The sequence below is a fragment of the Eubalaena glacialis genome, chromosome 9 (genome assembly GCF_028564815.1).
Source record: "Eubalaena glacialis isolate mEubGla1 chromosome 9, mEubGla1.1.hap2.+ XY, whole genome shotgun sequence".
NCBI classification, from domain to species: Eukaryota; Metazoa; Chordata; class Mammalia; order Artiodactyla; family Balaenidae; genus Eubalaena; species Eubalaena glacialis.
The window spans coordinates 123432309-123451019 of record NC_083724.1 but is presented as its reverse complement, the minus strand read 5'-3'; the positions used below and the strand labels follow the sequence as shown (position 1 = coordinate 123451019).

General features: G+C 40.9%; 1 protein-coding gene across 1 annotated transcript in view; it reads left to right on the top strand.

Moving 5' to 3' along the window:
- The window catches only part of PALLD (palladin, cytoskeletal associated protein), a 375092-nt gene that overhangs the window by 160927 nt on the left and 195454 nt on the right, over nucleotides 1–18711 (top strand). Inside the window, exons 4-7 of the mRNA XM_061200806.1 lie at nucleotides 9142–9247; nucleotides 10341–10415; nucleotides 14534–14675; nucleotides 15264–15287. Of these exons, the coding sequence (XP_061056789.1) occupies nucleotides 9142–9247; nucleotides 10341–10415; nucleotides 14534–14675; nucleotides 15264–15287 (347 nt within the window). The remainder of the gene's footprint in view (nucleotides 1–9141; nucleotides 9248–10340; nucleotides 10416–14533; nucleotides 14676–15263; nucleotides 15288–18711) is intronic.

The following is an 18711-nucleotide window of genomic DNA, read 5'->3' as shown; positions in this document are numbered from 1 at the left end:
ATCCAAAAACAGCAGATTACACGTTCTTCTCAAGTGCGCACGGAACATTCTCCAGGATAGATCACATCTTGGGTCACAAATCAAGCCTCAGTAAATTTAAGAAAATTGAAATCATATCAAGCATCTTTTCTGACCACAACGCTATGAGATTAGAAATGAATTACATGGAAAAAAACGTAAAAAACATAAACACATGGAGACTAAACAATACGTTACTAAATAACCAAGAGATCACTGAAGAAATCAAAGAGGAAATCAAAAAATACCTAGAGACAAATGACAATGAAAACACGACGACCCAAAACCTATGGGATGCAGCAAAAGCAGTTCTAAGAGGGAAGTTTATAGCTATACAAGCCTACCTAAAGAAACAAGAAAAATCTCAAGTAAACAATCTAACCTTACACCTAAAGAAACTAGAGAAAGAAGAACAAACAAAACCCAAAGTTAGCAGAAGGAAAGAAATCAAAGATCAGAGCGGAAATAAATGAAATAGAAACAAAGAAAACAATAGCAAAGATCAATAAAACTAAAAGCTGGTTCTTTGAGAAGATAAACAAAATTGATAAGCCATTAGCCAGACTCATCAAGAAAAAGAGGGAGAGGACTCAAATCAATAAAATCAGAAATGAAAAAGGAGAAGTTACAACAGACACCGCAGAAATACAAAGCATCCTAAGAGACTACTACAAGCAACTTTATGCCAATAAAATGGACAACCTGGAAGAAATGGACAAATTCTTAGAAAGGTACAACCTTCCAAGACTGAACCAGGAAGAAGCAGAAAATATGAATAGACCAATCAGAAGTAATGAAATTGAAACTGTGATTAAAAATCTTCCAACAAACAAAAGTCCAGGACCAGATGGCTTCACAGGTGAATTCTACCAAACATTTAGAGAAGAGCTAACACCTATCCTTCTCAAACTCTTCCAGAAAATTGCAGAGGAAGGAACACTCCCAAACTCATTCTATGAGGCCACCATCACCCTGATACCAAAACCAGACAAAGATACTACAAAAAAAGAAAATTACAGACCATATCACTGATGAATATAGACGCAAAAATCCTCAACAAAATACTAGCAAACAGAATCCAACAACACATTAAAAGGATCATACACCACGATCAAGTGGGATTTATCCCAGGGGTGCAAGGATTCTTCAATATATGCAAATCAATCAATGTGATACACCATATTAACACATTGAAGAATAAAAACCATATGATCATCTCAATAGATGCAGGAAAAGCTTTTGACAAAATTCAACACCAATTTATGATAAAAACTCTCCAGAAAGTGGGCATAGAGGGAACCTACCTCAACATAATAAAGGCCATATATGACAAACCCACAGCAAACATCATTCTCAATGGTGAAAAACTGAAAGCATTTCCTCTAAGATCAGGAAAAAGACAAGGATGTCCACTCTCACCACTATTATTCAACATAGTTCTGGAAGTCCTAGCCACGGCAATCAGAGAAGAAAAAGAAATAAAAGGAATACAAATTGGAAAAGAAGAAGTAAAACTGTCACTGTTTGCAGATGACATGATACTATACATAGAGAATCCTAAAACTGCCACCAGAAAACTGCTAGAGCTAATTAATGAATACGGTAAAGTTGCAGGATACAAAATTAATGCACAGAAATCTCTTGCATTCCTATACACTAATGATGAAAAATCTGAAAGAGAAATTATGGAAACACTCCCATTTACCATTGCAACAAAAAGAATAAAATACCTAAGAATAAACCTACCTAGGGAGACAAAAGACCTGTATGCAGAAAACTATAAGACACTGATGAAAGAAATTAAAGATGATACCAACAGATGGAGAGATATACCATGTTCTTGGATTGGAAGAATCAACATTGTGAAAATGACTATACTACCCAAAGCAATCTACAGATTCAATGCAATCCCTATCAAATTACCAATGGCATTTTTTACGGAGCTAGAACAAATCATCTTAAAATTTGTATGGAGACACAAAAGACCCCGAATAGCCAAAGCAGTCTTGAGGGAAAAAAACGGAGCTGGAGGAATCACACTCCCTGACTTCAGACTATACTACAAAGCTACAGTAATCAAGACAATATGGTACTGGCACAAAAACAGAAACATAGATCAATGGAACAAGATAGAAAGCCCAGAGATAAACCCACGCACCTATGGTCAACTAATCTATGACAAAGGAGGCAAAGATATACAATGGAGAAAAGACAGTCTCTTCAATAAGTGGTGCTGGGAAAACTGGACAGCTACATGTAAAAGAATGAAATTAGAATACTCCCTAACACCATACACAAAAATAAACTCAAAATGGATTAGAGACCTAAATGTAAGACTGGACACTATAAAACTCTTAGAGGAAAACATAGGAAGAACACTCTTTGACATAAATCACAGCAAGATCTTTTTTGATCCACCTCCTAGAGTAATGGAAATAAAAACAAAAATAAACAAATGGGACCTAATGAAACGTCAAAGCTTTTGCACAGCAAAGGAAACCATAAACAAGACGAAAAGACAACCCTCAGAATGGGAGAAAATATTTGCAAACGAATCAACGGACAAAGGATTAATCTCCAAAATATATAAACAGGTCATTCAGCTCAATATTAAAGAAACAAACACCCCAATCCAAAAATGGGCAGAAGGCCTAAATAGACATTTCTCCAAAGAAGACATACAGACGGCCACAAAGCACATGAAAAGATACTCAACATCACTAATTATTAGAGAAATGCAAATCAAAACTACAATGAGGTATCACCTCACACCAGTTAGAATGGGCATCATCAAAAAATCTGCAAACAACAAATGCTGGCGAGGGTGTGGTGAAAAGGGAACCCTCTTGCACTGTTGGTGGGAATGTAAATTGATACAGCCACTATGGAGAACAATATGGAGGTTCCTTAAAAAACTAAAAATAGAATTACCGTATGACCCAGCAATCCCACTACTGGGCATATACCCAGAGAAAACCGTAATTCAAAATGACACATGGCACCCGAATGTTCATTGCAGCACTATTTACAATAGCCAGGTCATGGAAGCAACCTAAATGCCCATCAACAGACGAATGGATAAAGAAGTTGTGGTACATATATACAATGGAATATTACTCAGCCATAAAAAGGAACGAAATTGAGTCATTTGTTGAGACGTAGATGGATCTAGAGACTGTCATACAGAGTGAAGTAAGTCAGAAAGAGAAAAACAAATATCGTATATTAACGCGTGTATGTGGAACCTAGAAAAATGGTACAGATGAGCCGGTTTGCAGGGCAGAAGTTGAGACACAGATGTAGAGAACAGACATATGGACACCAAGGGGGGAAAACTGCAGTGGGGTGGGGATGGTGGTGTGCTGAATTGGGCGATTGGGATTGACATGTATACACTGATGTGTATAAAATTGATGACTAATAGGAACCTGCAGTATAAAAAAACAAACAAACAAAACAACTAATACTAAACTTTCATTGGGTTATTTGTATGGAAATATGTTAATATAAATGTTTCAGACATTACATGAAATTTCTAAAAATCTTACATGTTATGGTATAATGTTATAAGTCATAATCCTAGTTATTACTTTAAAATGTATATCTCAGAAATAACTAATTTTCTTGTCAACTGCATTATTATGAACTTTCATCAAATCTTTAACCATGGTCATTTTTAAGTCTTTTGTCATTTACAGACAGTTCTGGGTGTACTCTGATGCTTTTGCAAAAATGTTCCTATAAAAGGGTTTTCTCTTCAAGGAATTCATGGAAAAGACTCTGGCAAGTACAGGTTTCTGGTAACTGACTACACTGCTGAACTGAATGAATAAGCATTTACAGAACTCTAATGAAAAACTGACGAACTCATAAAAGTGCTAACAAAAGATCAAGATGAAAAAAAAATTAATTACATGGGACTGAGTGAACTGATGAGGATGAGTATAATTTTTGTGACTTTCTGTTTGAATTAAAAAAAAAATATCCCACAAGGACTCAGAGGCAAAGAATATACAAATCAATTTTCACTGCAAAGGAAAGGAGCTGTTACAGTGGAGGATTACTGGACTGAATGTCAATATTATGACATAGTATGAGTGTGTTTCATGTTTGGTAATTGCAATCATTGTTGCTTTTGTTGTGGTCATCCATGTACAATGCTTGGTGTCAGTCTATTTATCTCATGTAAAAATAAAATACAGTGTGTGTGTGTGTGTGTGTGTGTGTGTGTGTGAAAAAAAAATTACCTTAAATGTAAATTGATTAAATGCTCCAATCAAAAGACATAAACTGGCTGAATGGATACAAAAACAAGACCCATATATATGCTGTCTACAAGATATCCACTGCAGACCTAGGGACACATACAGACTGAAAGTGAGGGGATGGAAAAAGATATTCCATGCAAATGGAAATCAAAAGAAAGCTGGAGTAGCAATTCTCATATCAGACAGAATAGACTTTAAAATAAAGACTATTACAAGAGACAAAGAAGGACACTACATAATGATTAAGGGATCAATCCAAGAAGAAGATACAACAATTGTAAATATTTATGCACTCAACATAGGAGCACCTCAACACATAAGGCAAATACTAACAGCCCTAAAGGGGAAGTCGACAGTAACACAATCATAGTAGGGGACTTTAACACCCCACTTTCACCAATGGACAGATCATCCAAAATGAAAATAAATAAGGAAACACAAGCTTTAAATGATACATTGCACAAGATGGACTTAATTGATATTTATAGGACATTCCATCCATAAAAACCAGAATACACTTTCTTCTCATGTGCTCATGGAACATTCTTCAGGAGGATCATATCTTGCGTCACAAGTCAAGCCTTGGCAAATTTAAGAAAATTGAAATCATACAAGTATTTTTCTGACCACAACACTATGAGACCAGATATCAATTACAGGAAAATATCTGTAAAAAATACAAACACATGGAGGCTAAACAATACACTACTAAATAACCAAGAGATAACTGAAGAAATCAAAGAGGAAATCAAAAAATACCTAGAAACAAATGACGATGAAAACACAATGACCCAAAACCTATGGGATGCAGCAAAATCAGTTCTAAGAGGGAAGTTTATAGCAATACAATCCTACCTCAAGATACAAGAAACATCTCAAATAAACAACCTAACCTTACCCCTAAAGCAATTAGAGAAAGAAGAACAAAAAAACCCCCCAAAGTTAGCAGAAGGAACTAAATCATAAAGATCAGATCAGAAATAAATGAAAAAGAAATGAAGGAAACAGTAGCAAAGATCAATAAAACTAAAAGCTTGTTCTTTGAGAAGATAAACAAAATTGATAAACCATTAGCCAGACTCATCAAGAAAAAAAGGGAGAAAACTCAAATCAGTAGAATTAGAAATGAAAAAGGAGAAGTAACAACTGACACTGCAGAAATACAAAGGATCATGAGAGATTACTATGCCAATAAAATGGACAACCTGGAAGAAATGGACAAATTCTTAGAAAAGCACAACCTTCAGAGACTGAACCAGGAAGAAATAGAAAATATGAACAGACCAATCACAAGCACTGAAATTGAGACTGTGATTAAAAATCTTCCAACAAACAAAAGCCCAGGACCAGATGGCCTCACAGGTGAATTCTATGAAACATTTAGAGAAGAGCTAACACCTATCCTTCTCAAACTCTTCCAAAATATAGCAGGGAGAGGAACACTCTCCAACTCATTCTACGAGGCCACCATCACCCTGATGCCAAAACCAGGCAAAGATGTCACGAAGAAAGAAAACTACAAGCCAGTATCACTGATGAACATAGATGCAAAAATCCTCAACAAAATACTAGCAAACAATCCAACTGTGCCTTAAAAGGATCATACACCATGATCAAGTGGGGTTTATCCCAGGAATGCAAGGATTCTTCAATATATGCAAATCAATCAATGTGATACACCATATTAACAAATTGAAGGAGAAAAACTATATGATCATCTCAATAGATGCAGAAAAACTTTCGACAAAATTCAACACCCATTTATGATAAAAACCCTCCAGAAAGTAGGCATAGAGGGAACTTACCTCAACATAATAAAGCCCATATATAACAAACCAACAGCCAACATCATTCTCAATGGTGAAAAACTGACACCATTTCCTCTAAGATCAGGAACAAGACAAGGTTGTCCACTCTCACCACTATTATTCAATATAGTTTTGGAATTTTTAGCCACGGCAATCAGAGAAGAAAAAGAAAGAAAAGGAATCCAAATCGGAAAAGAAGTAAAGCTGTCACTGTTTGCAGATGACATGATACTATACATAGAGAATCCTAAAGATGCTACCAGAAAACTACTAGAGCTAATCAATGAATTTGGTAAAGTAACAGGATACAAAATTAATGCACAGAAATCTCTGGCATTCCTATACGCTAATGATGAAAAATCTGAAAGAGCAATTAAGGAAACACTCCCATTTACCACTGCAACAAAAAGAATAAAATACCTAGGAATAAACCTACCTAAGGAGACAAAAGACCTGTATGCAGAAAACTATAAGACATTGATGAAAGAAATTAAATATGATACCAACAAATGGAGAGATATACCATGTTCTTGGATTGGAAGAATCAATATTGTGAAAATGACTATACTACCCAAAGCAGTCCACAGGTTCAATGCAATCCCTATCAAATTACCACTGGCATTTTTCACAGAACTAGAACAAAAAATTTCACAATTTGTATGGAAACGCAAAAGACCCCGAATAGCCAAAGCAATCTTGAGAAAGAAAAATGGAGCTGGAGGAATCAGGCTCCTGGACTTCAGACTCTACTGCAAAGCTACAGTAATCAAGACAGTATGGTACTGGCACAGAAACAGAAATATAGATCAAAGGAACAGGATAGAAAGCCCAGAGATAAACCCATGCACATATGGTCATCTTATTTTTGATAAAGGAGGCAAGCATATACAATGGAGAAAAGACAGCTTCTTCAATAAGTGGTGCTGGGAAAACTGGACAGCTACATGTAAAAGTATGAAATTAGAACACTCCCTAACACCATACACAAAAATAAACTCAAAATGGATTAAAGACCTAAATGTAAGGCCAGACACTATCAAACTTTTAGAGGAAAACATAGGCAGAACACTCTATGACATATATCACAGCAAGATCCTTTTTGACCCACCTCCTAGAGAAATGGAAATAAAAACAAAAATAAACAAATGGGACCTATTGAAACTTAAGAGCTTTTGCACAGCAAAGGAAACCATAAATAAGACGAAAAGACAACCCTCAGAATGGGAGAAAATATGTGCAAATGAAGCAACTGACAAAGGATTAATCTCTAAAATTTACCAGCAGCTTATGGTGCTCAATATCAAAAAAACAAACAACCCAATCCAAAAATGGGCAGAAGACCTAAATAGACATTTCTCCAAAGAAGCTATACAGATTGCCAACAAACACATGAAAGGATGCTCAACATCACTAATCATTAGAGAAATGCAAATCAAAACTACAATGAGGTATCACCTCACACCAGTCAGAATGGGCATCCTCAGAAAATCTACAAACAACAAATGCTGGAGAGGGTGTGGAGAAAAGGGAACCCTCTTGCACTGTTGGTGGGAATGTAAATTGATACAGCCACTATGGAGAACAGTATGGAGGTTCCTTAAAAAACTAAAAATAGAACTACCATACGACCCAGCAATCCCACTACTGGGCATATACCCTGAGAAAACTATAATTCAAAGAGTCGTGTACCACAGTGTTCACTGCTGCTGTCTTTACAATAGCTAGGACATGGAAGCGACAGTTGAATGGATAAAGAAGATGTGGCACATATATACAATGGAATATTACTTAGCCATAAAATGAAATGAAATTGAGTTATTTGTAGTGAGGTGGATGGACCTAGAGACTGTCATACAGAGTGAAGTAAGTCAGAAAGAGAAAAAGAAATACTGTATGCTAACACATATATATGGAATCTAAAAAAAAGAAAAAAAGGTTCTGAAGAACCTAGGGACAGGACAGGAATAAAGACGTAGACGTAGAGAATGGACTTGAGGATACGGGGAGGAGGAAGCGTAAGCTGGGATGAAGTGAGAGAGTGGCATGGACATATATACACTACCGAATGTAAAATAGATAGCTAGTGGGAAGCAGCTGCATAGCACAGGGAGATCAGCTCGGTGCTTTGTGACCACCTAGAGGGGTGGGATAGGGAGGGTGGGAGGGAGACGCAAGAGGGAGGAGTTACGGGGATATATGTATATGTATAGCTGATTCACTTTGTTATACAGCAGAAACTAACACACCATTGTAAAGCAATTGTACTCCAATAAAGATGTTTTAAAAAAATAAAAAATAAAGTAAAATCTACCAAAATTTTGTAGAAAACTCCATGAACATCGAGATTGTCCTAATACATTTCATTCATTTGCTAGTATATACATAACAATTATAGCCAGTTAACATCAAATAATCACTGAATATTCATGTTAAAGGGATCTTAATAAGATCACATACTCTGCCACCTGTGCATCCAGGCAAACATCTCAGGTTTAGTGAAGTGACATGAGTCTCTTGAGATTACACAGCCCGTGACTTAGCAAAATTGGGCCTGGAAACAAGTCTAAGTTTTATGCACCAAAACAAAAACTCCAAGGTACTCTTGACTTTACACAGTGAGAAGCCAGAACAAAGAGCAGCTGCTAGACTGAAAATAGACAACGAGAACTCTGAATTAAATATAGAACCCCCAACCCTACACGTTTCACGTATCTGCTTAGTGTTAGAGACTGAACTTTTTCCAAGTATTTTCTTTTCTCTTAGGATTTCCAGTTCAATACTTTCAGCTCTCTGGTAAGAGCTGACATACATAGTTACATGAGCTATTTTTCCTTTTTCTGTGTTTATTTTACTAATGTCTAGGGCCATCTGTGCCTATACTGACCACCACTATTCTAACTGTAGGTCGTGGGTCCCGATGTCGGAAGCACTTACAGTTGAAGCGGGTTGAGTAGACATAAAGAAACTGGGCTATTCTGTGGAAATGTTTCAAAGAATACTTCCTGCTTAAAAAATTCTGACTGAACCCTTGGCCCCGTATCTTCCAGAGCTCAGAAGAAAACAACTTCTGTTTCCTTGACGATAGGATCATCATCTCCAAAGACAGGGGTGACCACAGCCGTGATTCAGCCACTGTCTGTCCCTGTTCAACAGGTAAGTGTTCCACAGCCCACAAGGAGTCAAACTCACTGAAGAATATAACTAGTACTCCCTTGAAATATTTTCTAAGTGGACACACAACTGGGAGAAAAGAAAGTGGTAAATAAAGTTCTTCCTTTTAATGCACTAAAAGTAATCTCTAATCAAAGACACGCTACCAATTAATCAATATCTGCATTTCCTTTGGGAATTTCTCTTTCTAACAGCCAATACTCTGATAAAATGGCATCTGTTTTAGCTATTACTGTTGGATTCTCCCTGTATGTGCCATCTTCTGTGTAGCCAAATTCATTAGCTTCTTTAAAACAAAGTAGAAGACTAGAAAAGTCCACCTACCGACAAAAGTTTTCCCGTCCTCTAAGAGCTAAACAGATAATACAGAAAAAAAATTCAGATTCCTTCCCTTCACCATGCAGTTTTATCCTGCTTTTTTATTTCATTGTAAGACTGCTTTATCCAAGAAAGAATAGCAGTACCAACGACTGGAAAGTCATTGTAGTAAGTTTACTTTGCAAAACACAAAAAACATGAAGGTTTTTTTTAATGTAAAAAATTAAAATCTAGATGTTTCTAAATCAACTATGATACTTTGTGCTGTGATGAGTATCTTCAAACCCAACACTCTTGAAATGTGAACTCATTCCTGTCTCCTAAGTGTGTCTAATGAACATGAGTGTGCCCTCAACCTACCGGGCACCCATGGGTATTTTAGAAATTCTAGTATGTGACTTACTCTGTGATGTGTAGGGTACACAGCCAGTGGAGGAAACACATCTGAGATCATAAACTGGAAAAGAACCAACCAGTAGAAGTTACTCAGCGATGGCACGTATAGTAGATATTTCCTTTAAACCCCTAACCCAGAGTGGACTTTACAGAAATAGTTCTGATTAAGGCAGTGGACTCCTTTTAGTGTTTGATATGTAAGTATTGATAAGTATGTAATGAATGCTAAGCCCTGTCAGCGGCCGTGCTGTCACCCACGCGGGTCCCTCTTGGGCACCGTCCCAATAATGCCAGGTCATAGAGCCCATCTTTTCAGCGGTTCGTATGTTCCGAGTTTGACCCACGTGCCTCTGCTTTTCAGGCTCCCAGCCCCACCTCGTGCCTCTGCCGGCCAGATGGACCCGCAGCCGCCTGCTTCCCGCCTGTTTTCACCAAGGTCTGGCATCCGTGCGTCTCATTCAGGGGGTCTGCTCTGGGCCTTAGGTTCCATTCCCCTGTGGCTTCGTGGAGCAGTCTTTAAAAATTACAGCGAGTGGACGAGCCAGCTCTTATCATGGTTACCTTTGGGCTGAATAGATATTTGTTGCGCAGCTGCTGTGTGACCGTAATCTGTAAAGGGTCTGAGAGAGGTGGCCCTGCTCACGTTGGACCTGACAGAGCTCAGAATAGACTGGGAAACAGTACAAGAAACAACACAAAATACTGGGTAGGGAACTGGGAGAACCGGCAAGTTTTATAGACATTTTTTTAAAGAACTGACTAATTTTCAGTTTGTCCAAGTTGGTGTTTTGTGTTGCCAAGCTGATGACATGCATTTCATTGGTCAACTGTTCAGCTCAGAAATGGCCCCATGTCGTATTTCTTCTCTGTTTCCTACCCGCCTTTTTGAGAAAGTTATAAACTTTATTTTTTTTATTGGGGTGTAGTTGATTTACAATGTTGTGTTAGTTTTCAGGTGTACAGCAAAGTGATACTTTTTTTCAGATTCTTTTCCCTTATAAGTTATTACAAAGTATTGAGTATAGTTCACTGTGTCATATACTAGGTCCTTGTTGTCTATCTCTTATATATTGTAGTGTGTTTATGTCAATCCCAAACTCCTAATTTATCCCCCCTCCTTTCCCCTTTGGTAATCATAAGTTTGTTTTCTATGTCTGTGGGTCTATTTCTATTTTGTATATAAGTTCATTGTGTCCGTTTTTTTATTTGAAAGACACTTTAAAAGGCACAAGTAAAGGAAGAGATGCACCATGCCTGTGCGCCAGCGCACTGTCAGAAGTCATGACCCTAGACCAGTCTCTAAATTCAATGCAAATCTAGCTCAAATTCCAACAGGTTCCTTGTTTTTATTTGTGTTTGATGTTGAACTTGGCCATTTGATTGTAAACATTTTGTGGAAGAAACAGGGGCTCAGAGCAGCCAGGGCCCTCCTGCGCAAGCAGGAGGAGATGGTGTTAGGGATCTGAGATGTCAAGACTTCCCAAGGCCAGAGCATCAGGAGAGCCGTGCTGGCTCAAGGCGGGACAAATGGACGAACGAGGCCCAGAGAGCGCCCACAAGACACCCCAGCAACCCGCGGTCACTGGGCAGGGTGGGTTCTTCAGCAGAGGTGGGCCCCGACCTCACACTTTTCACAAAAATCAATTCCAAGTAACTAAAGACAAATGTGAAAGCAGTTTCTATAAACCCATCATCTAAAAGCTATAAATCTGCAAGGCAGCCAAGAAGAGCATCTGGATGGTCTTCATGTAGGGAATGATTTCTTTCTCCTAAGCCAGCCTGAATCCAGCTTGCTTAAAGACCTTTTCATAAACAGAGTATTGACCGGAGGATGCAACAAATGATAATTGTTGACAGCAACATTGAAGTCACCTCCCAGGATAAAATACCCAAAAAGAAAGAAAACAAGGCATGTCAAACCTGCCAGCAACCGTGTCGGTGTAACAGCCCATGAGGTCATCCATCCTTCGGTGCTTAGAGCAGGAGTTGTTTACGGAGGGGTGGGCACGGCACGTTTACCTGTAGTTTAAGAGTTTTTCTCAAGCAGCCTCATGAAACTGGCCGGGAAATCTGTGTTACCTGCCACACTGTTGCTGGGGACACAGTTGATTTTGGAGCCAGGGCCCTGTGCACCTCTGGGTTGAGGCGTGTCCTGGTGGCACCAGGGAGGGGAGAGGCCCTGAGTGTTTCCTTTCCTCCCTCAGGGCCGCAGAATTCCTCCAGGGCCATGAGAGACCCTCAGTCCCAGGCACACCCTGTTCCTGTCCCCTGCAGTGCAGTCCAGCTCCTGAGACAGAGGTTCCGGCAGCAGTGCCCCCCCTTCCCCAGAGAAAACCAGGAAGCGTTCTCTGAGCTTAACAGAAAGAAAAATAAACCAGAATTCAGCATTTTTACAAAGCTTGAGTTTTTAAGTCGCAAACTGTAGAGTGGCCGGAGCTCAGGGCCGTGTCCCCGTGCCTGCAGCTGCATGTCCTGGGTCTGGACGGTGGATGTCCCCCCGTTCTGCACGGTCTTCTTCTTCCTCACTGGCACCTGCGCCCTTTCCCTGTGGGCGGCGCCTCTCCCCGCTCTGCACTGTCCTTTGGGGGCCTGGGCTCTGGTTCCGGAGGGGATGGTGGTGACAGGGGGCGGCCTGGGCTTTGCAAGTCCACTGGCGCCTCCATCCGTGCTCTCCCACGTCGCTGGGAAAGGTTCCCCGGGGCTGAGCCGGAGCCGCAGAGCTGGCGGGGACAGCGGGGCTGTGAGTCACAGGGACACACATGGGGCCAGGAGAGCAGCCTGCTGCGTGTGGCATTTCTCCCCAGAGCGGTAGACCCTCCAAGGAATCTCAGTACCAGGTGGACCTGACAATGAGAGATGCTCTTCTGTGGACCCTGAAACACCCAGGGGTCCCAGAGTCTGCCGAGTGGACGACCCTGACTGCCAAGGTCAGCCTCTGAAGGTGGCTCTTGGCCTCCCTTGGGGTCCTCACTGTGGTTCCTATGAGCGAGCCATGTTTACGGTGGCTTCTGTCGAGAGAAAAAGCTCACTCCGGGAGGGGCCAGGTGGCACACCTGGGCTAACCGCAGAGGTTTGACTGTGTAAAGTCTTTGGCATCTTCCCATTTACCACCTATGTGATTTTCCAGTGTTTGAACAAAATGCATAATCCTAGGAGCAAACAGAGTCCGCCTGTGGTGTCTGAAGGCTCACACGTGAAGAATATTTGTGCAGCATCTGTAACATGCTGTGAACACTTTCTGGACAAGCCGGGGGCGTTGATTCATCCATCCACACAAGCTGGACCTCGTGGGCCACATCTTCCCTGCTGATCCGCTAAATTAATGCTTTCTGGACCAATCAGAAGTGAAAGTCAATTTAAAACCAGAGATTTTCCTACAGTTAAAAGTAAGGGTGGAGAGAGAATGCACTCAGAAGTAGGTAATAATCTTCACCTTTCCATTAAAAAAAACAAAAAAATAAAGACCTTAGCCGCCAAAATTCTTATCAAATGCCTTCCCAGACTTCGCAGTAGACTTTTATGGTTCTGCCCACACCATGGACTTTGAGAATTTCCACGGGGCCGGGGCACACACACTGCAGGCCAGTTGCTGCAGCGTCTGTTTTTCCCAGCACACCATTGGCTGTCTCTTCAGAAAAATGTAAAATAAAAAGCAAAAACAGAAATAGGAAAAAAAACCCACAAAACTTCCTGATGTGAATTTGTTTGCTTTGGGTCTCTGCATAGGTGAATTACTTGATCATATTTGACTTCTTTTAAGAGTTCTTCACGTCCTTTATCAGATGCAGTACTCTGTAGTCAGAAGGGTAAATAGCCAAAAAGTTTCAGTGGGCCTGTGGCTAAGCAATCGCAGAGGGGAAAGGCAGAGTGCGGACACCTGGAAGGGGCCAGTTATTCCTTTGGTATTTAATAGCCGGTTTACAAGCTTCACGTCTTTGCATCTGTGAAGCCAAACGCATTTCTGGTCTGTTGGGTTGTAAACATTTATTGGGCTGGAGTTGGAGTGGGTGGCACCAGGGTGACAGCGGGGGAGGAGGCAAGGAAGATCAGACGGGGGAAGTGCTCCTGTTTTCTTATTTCACTGAGAATCTCCAAATGAGAAAATGCCAACCCTCATCCTGGTAAAGCGGACCCAGGAAGCTGGTGGGCAGAGGTGGCGCCCCGCGAGAAGCTCAGAGCTTGGGAGGCAAGTGGGGTTTCCCTGCCTTCCTGTCTGGGTCTCTCAGGAATCTGCACTCAGATGGAGTGCGATTCTTTAAAGACGTTTGCATTCCACCAGCTCACTCTTCAGTGTAGATAAAGGTACCCGTTACCATAAAATTCCATGAATACTAGAGCCGTACCTTTGCAGGGTGGACCCAGTGTTTCTGCCGGCCCCATGGGAAGCCTAAGCCTTACTCACTTCATTACATGCAGTTAAAGGTGTTACTCCTGACCCGATTTTATGCTGCAAAGCCTGCGTTTGCTTCTCTAAGGTTGGGAAGTGTTGCTCTCTGTTGTGAAGCTGGGTGAGACCACACCAAGGCTTGACGTGCAGGGATCCTTGCATTTCAGGAGCTGCAAAGCATCTCAGCCTCCAAGGGACAGGCGTCCGTGCTGGAGTGCCGGGTCCGAGGCACGCCCCCTCTGCAGGTCCAGTGGTTCCGACAAGGCAGTGAAATCCAGGACTCTCCAGACTTCCGGATCCTACAGAAAAGTAAGGAGAGGGGCCCGTGCCACCGCCCCCAGGTCTGACCAAGCCCTCTTGTCGAGCTCCAGGAGAACCAGGAAGGGCTTAGTCACTGAGATGCATGGATTTCTTCCTTCCTCCCTCTCTCCCTCCCTCCCTTCCTCCCTCCCTCCCTTCCTTCCTTCCTTTCTTTGCATTTTATTTGTTTTAATATTTAATTTTTATTTTATATTGGAAGATAGTTGATTTACAGTGTTGTGTTAGTTTCAGGTGTACAGCAAGGTGATTCAGTTATACGTATACATATAGTCATTCTTTTTCAGTCTTTTCCCATATAGGATATTACAGAATATTGAGTAGAGTTTCCTGTGCCATGCAGTAGGTCCTTGTTGATTATCTATTTTATATACTGTAGTGTGAGATGCATAGATTTCTGTTCTCCGAGTGGGGAGGACGTGCAGGGTGCGGCACATTAAAGCCGCCCTGATGGAGTTTGCACCATTTCTGCAGACATGTCCTAGACAAGGTCACACAAAAGGATGGGTAGGTTTAGTATGAACGGAAGCCCAGTCTAATACTCTGTTTTGATTTCTTTTTTTCTCATGTGGGAAACAGAACCTCGATCCACAGCTGAACCTGGTAAGAAGCTTTTTCTTTTTTTCTCTCTGGTAATGTATCTCTTTGGTTTCAATAGCTCTTTGTTTCCGTTTTAAAGCCATAAGCAGAACAGTGTTTTTGCAGTTTCCTGGAAATGTGAAACCCCCTTACAGACAATATCTTCTTTATCATGGGGTCTGCACGCTGCGTTTTACATCAGGTTCTTTATGAGGGAAACATGAAGTTCCATTCAGACAAGAGGGTCAAGCTCAGTGACTTAAGGCTTTTAAAACTGTAGTCTGTTATACTCAGAAAGCAAATTAAGCTCAAGATGAAAAAGCATCCTCCTAAGATTCCAGGAGAAAAGCGTGATCTGTTGCATATTTCTGCTGACCAAAAGCCACCAACAACTAGACCCCAGCCTGGAAATGCACCTCACGGGAAAGCAGCCCGAAGGTGTCAGCAGAGTGACCACCCGGCATCTCTCATTAATGTGCCCTGACCCATGAGCGCTTCCTGTGCGCTCAGGAAGAAAGGCATCTTGCCCTGGAATTGCACATCCCTGGGCCTCATCAGAGCCGTGTGGTCCAGAAGCCCAGGTGCCCTCCCCTCCCGCCTCGCACTTCTTGTATTTTTATGGCTCCTATAGACGAAAGCGATGTTTATAAGAGAAGCAGAAATTTTTGTCCAGGTGTTTCACAGTACATCCTCCTCGAAGACTACTTTCTTAGTATTTTTCCCATCAGCAAAGTCACCAGTTTCACTCCCTTCTTGCCAAAGGGTGGAAAATGTGTCTCTGCTTCAGCATCACGCAGACCCGGCTGCACATCTCTTGGGAGCCAGACCCGGCTTGGCCTTTCTCGGGGATTGTGGTGGCTCCTGGTCAGAGAGACCGAGGTCAGTCCTGAGCCTCTCACACCCACGCACCGGGGCCTGAAAAGCAGAGTGTGACCCTGTTAGGGTCCAAAGCGGAAGGGATGCTGAGTGTCATCCTGAGGGAAAAACTGGAATTGATCTGATGCCTTCTTTTTTTTAATTAATTAGTTTTTATTGGATTATATAGTTGATTTACAATGTTGTGTAGTTTCAGGTGTACAGCAAAGTGAATCAGTTATACACATATATATATCCACTCTTTTAGGTTCTTTTCCCATATAAGTCATTACAGAGTATTGAGTAGAGTTCCCTGTGCTATACAGTAGGTCCTTATTATCTATTATATATAGTAGTGTGTATATGTTGATCCCAATCTCCCAATTTATCCCTTCCCTCCCCTTACCCCCGGTAACCATAAGTTTGTTTTCTGTCTGTGACTCTACTTCCGTTTTGTAAATAAGTTCATTTGTACCATGTTTTTAGATTCCATATATAAGTAATATCATATGATATTTGTTTTTGTCTGACTTACTTCACTCAGTATGACAATCTCTAGGTCCATCCATGTTGCTGCAAATGGCATTATTGTGTTCTTTTTTATGGGTGAGTTATATTCCATTGTATATATGTACCACATCTTCTTTATCCATTCATCTGTCGATGGACATTTAGGTTGCCTCCACGTCCTGGCTATTGTGAATAGTGCTGCAATGAACATCGGGGTGCATGTCTCTTTTTGAATTACGGTTTTCTCTGGATATATGCCCATGACTGGAATTGCTGGATAATATGGTAGCTCTATTTTTAGTTTTTTAAGGAACCTCCATACTGTTCTCCATAGTGGCTGTACCAGTTTACATTCCCACCAATAATGTAGGAGGATTCCCTTTTCTCCACACCTTCTCCAGAATTTATTGTTTGTAGAGTTTTTGATGATGGCCTTTCTGACCAGTGTGAGGTGATACCTCATTGTGATTTTTATTTGCATTTCTCTAATAATTAGTGATGTTGAGCATCTTTTCATGTGCATATTGGCCATCCGTATGTCATCTTTGGAGAAATGTCTATTTAGATCTTCCTCCCATGTTTTGATTGGGTTGTTTGGGGTTTTTTTCTATTGAGCTGCATGAGCTTTTTGTATATTTTGGAGGTTAATCCCTTGTCGTTCGCTTCATTTGCAAATATTTTCTCCCATTCTGTGGGCTGTCTTTTCGTTTTGTTTATGGTTTCCTTTGCTGTGCAAGAGCTAATCTGATACCTTCTTGTTGTGAGTTACACCCAGACCCCACCGGCCACTTGTACAGTCCCCACGTCAGGTACTGTGGTCACTTTTCAAACTGTGGAAGCAACACAACTGCATATTTTGCTGTGACATGGCTTTGTATAAAATTGCACAGTGCTGTTCCCTGATACAGGGGACTTCTGAGACTCAATCTCCTGCGTGACCTGATGTGGAAATCCTATAGGGGGTTAAGGCATATCTTTTACATTGCTATTTTAAATAGACTAGACAGACGTGGATAGATAGATAATAGATGAATGGATGGATGGATAGATAGATAGGTAGATAGATACAAAAGTAGGAACCAAATATCTCCTTTATCCACAAGAAAGTTTGTGTGAACAAATTTATGGAGCAGGTTATCTCTTTTGATGCTTTATGTCCAATAAAACTAGAACCTTGGGCCAAAAATTCTGAAGGCATTCCTGGTGGAATGGATTAAGACTGCTTTGGTGTTGCACTTTGGATTCTGTTTGAATTCATGCAACTCTTCTTTCATCGTGTTTTATCCATTGTCACCACCAACACAGGTGATATGATGTATTAAATGTCTCCCATGATCTGTGTTGGAAAATCATAAACTAAGCATCATCTGAAAATTTAAAACACTGGTGAGAAACTGCATAGTTTAGTTTCTGAGTATGTGTGTGTTTGAAAATTGAAAGCACTCAGCACACCAGCTCAGAAGGAGTATTTGGGTGAGGAGGGAAGAGAGAAACGCCTCCAGCCCCTCCACCGCCCCTCAGACCACATCCACGCCTGTCTCAGTCGTGTTTGCCTCTAGAATATAGTTTTGATCATGAATTATTTAGTGAAACCGGTCCTCAGCAGCATCATGGGGTAGTCTGACCTCTAGAATGTTCTTAAATGCTTTTTCGTTTAATGTGGCAAAAGCACGCCAAGAAGAGCAGGAGACGGAAGGCCTTCCTTGTAAACTGCATGTCCTAGCAACGTATCAAAAAGGCTGCCCTCGCTGTGTTCGCTGAAGTTTCTTATTTTTCTTTTCCCTTTGGCTCGATCTGGAGGCATTTAAGGAAACAGACTCTTCCGTTCAAACCGCAATAATAGTGCTTGCTGAAGACAGATAATTCTTGATAGAGCAGTATTTCAAGCAAATCTGTCAATACAAGGCAAACACATATATAGTCAGTAGCTATGAAAAACAAAACACCGCTAGTCTTCCCTGACCTCTGATAATTCCTCCACAATTATATTCTCCACGACATGGTTGGAACTGCTTCTTTTTTTTCCATACAGGACCATTAAAATACTCTGCCTCAGAGAAATTCCCTGGTGGTCCAGGGAGTC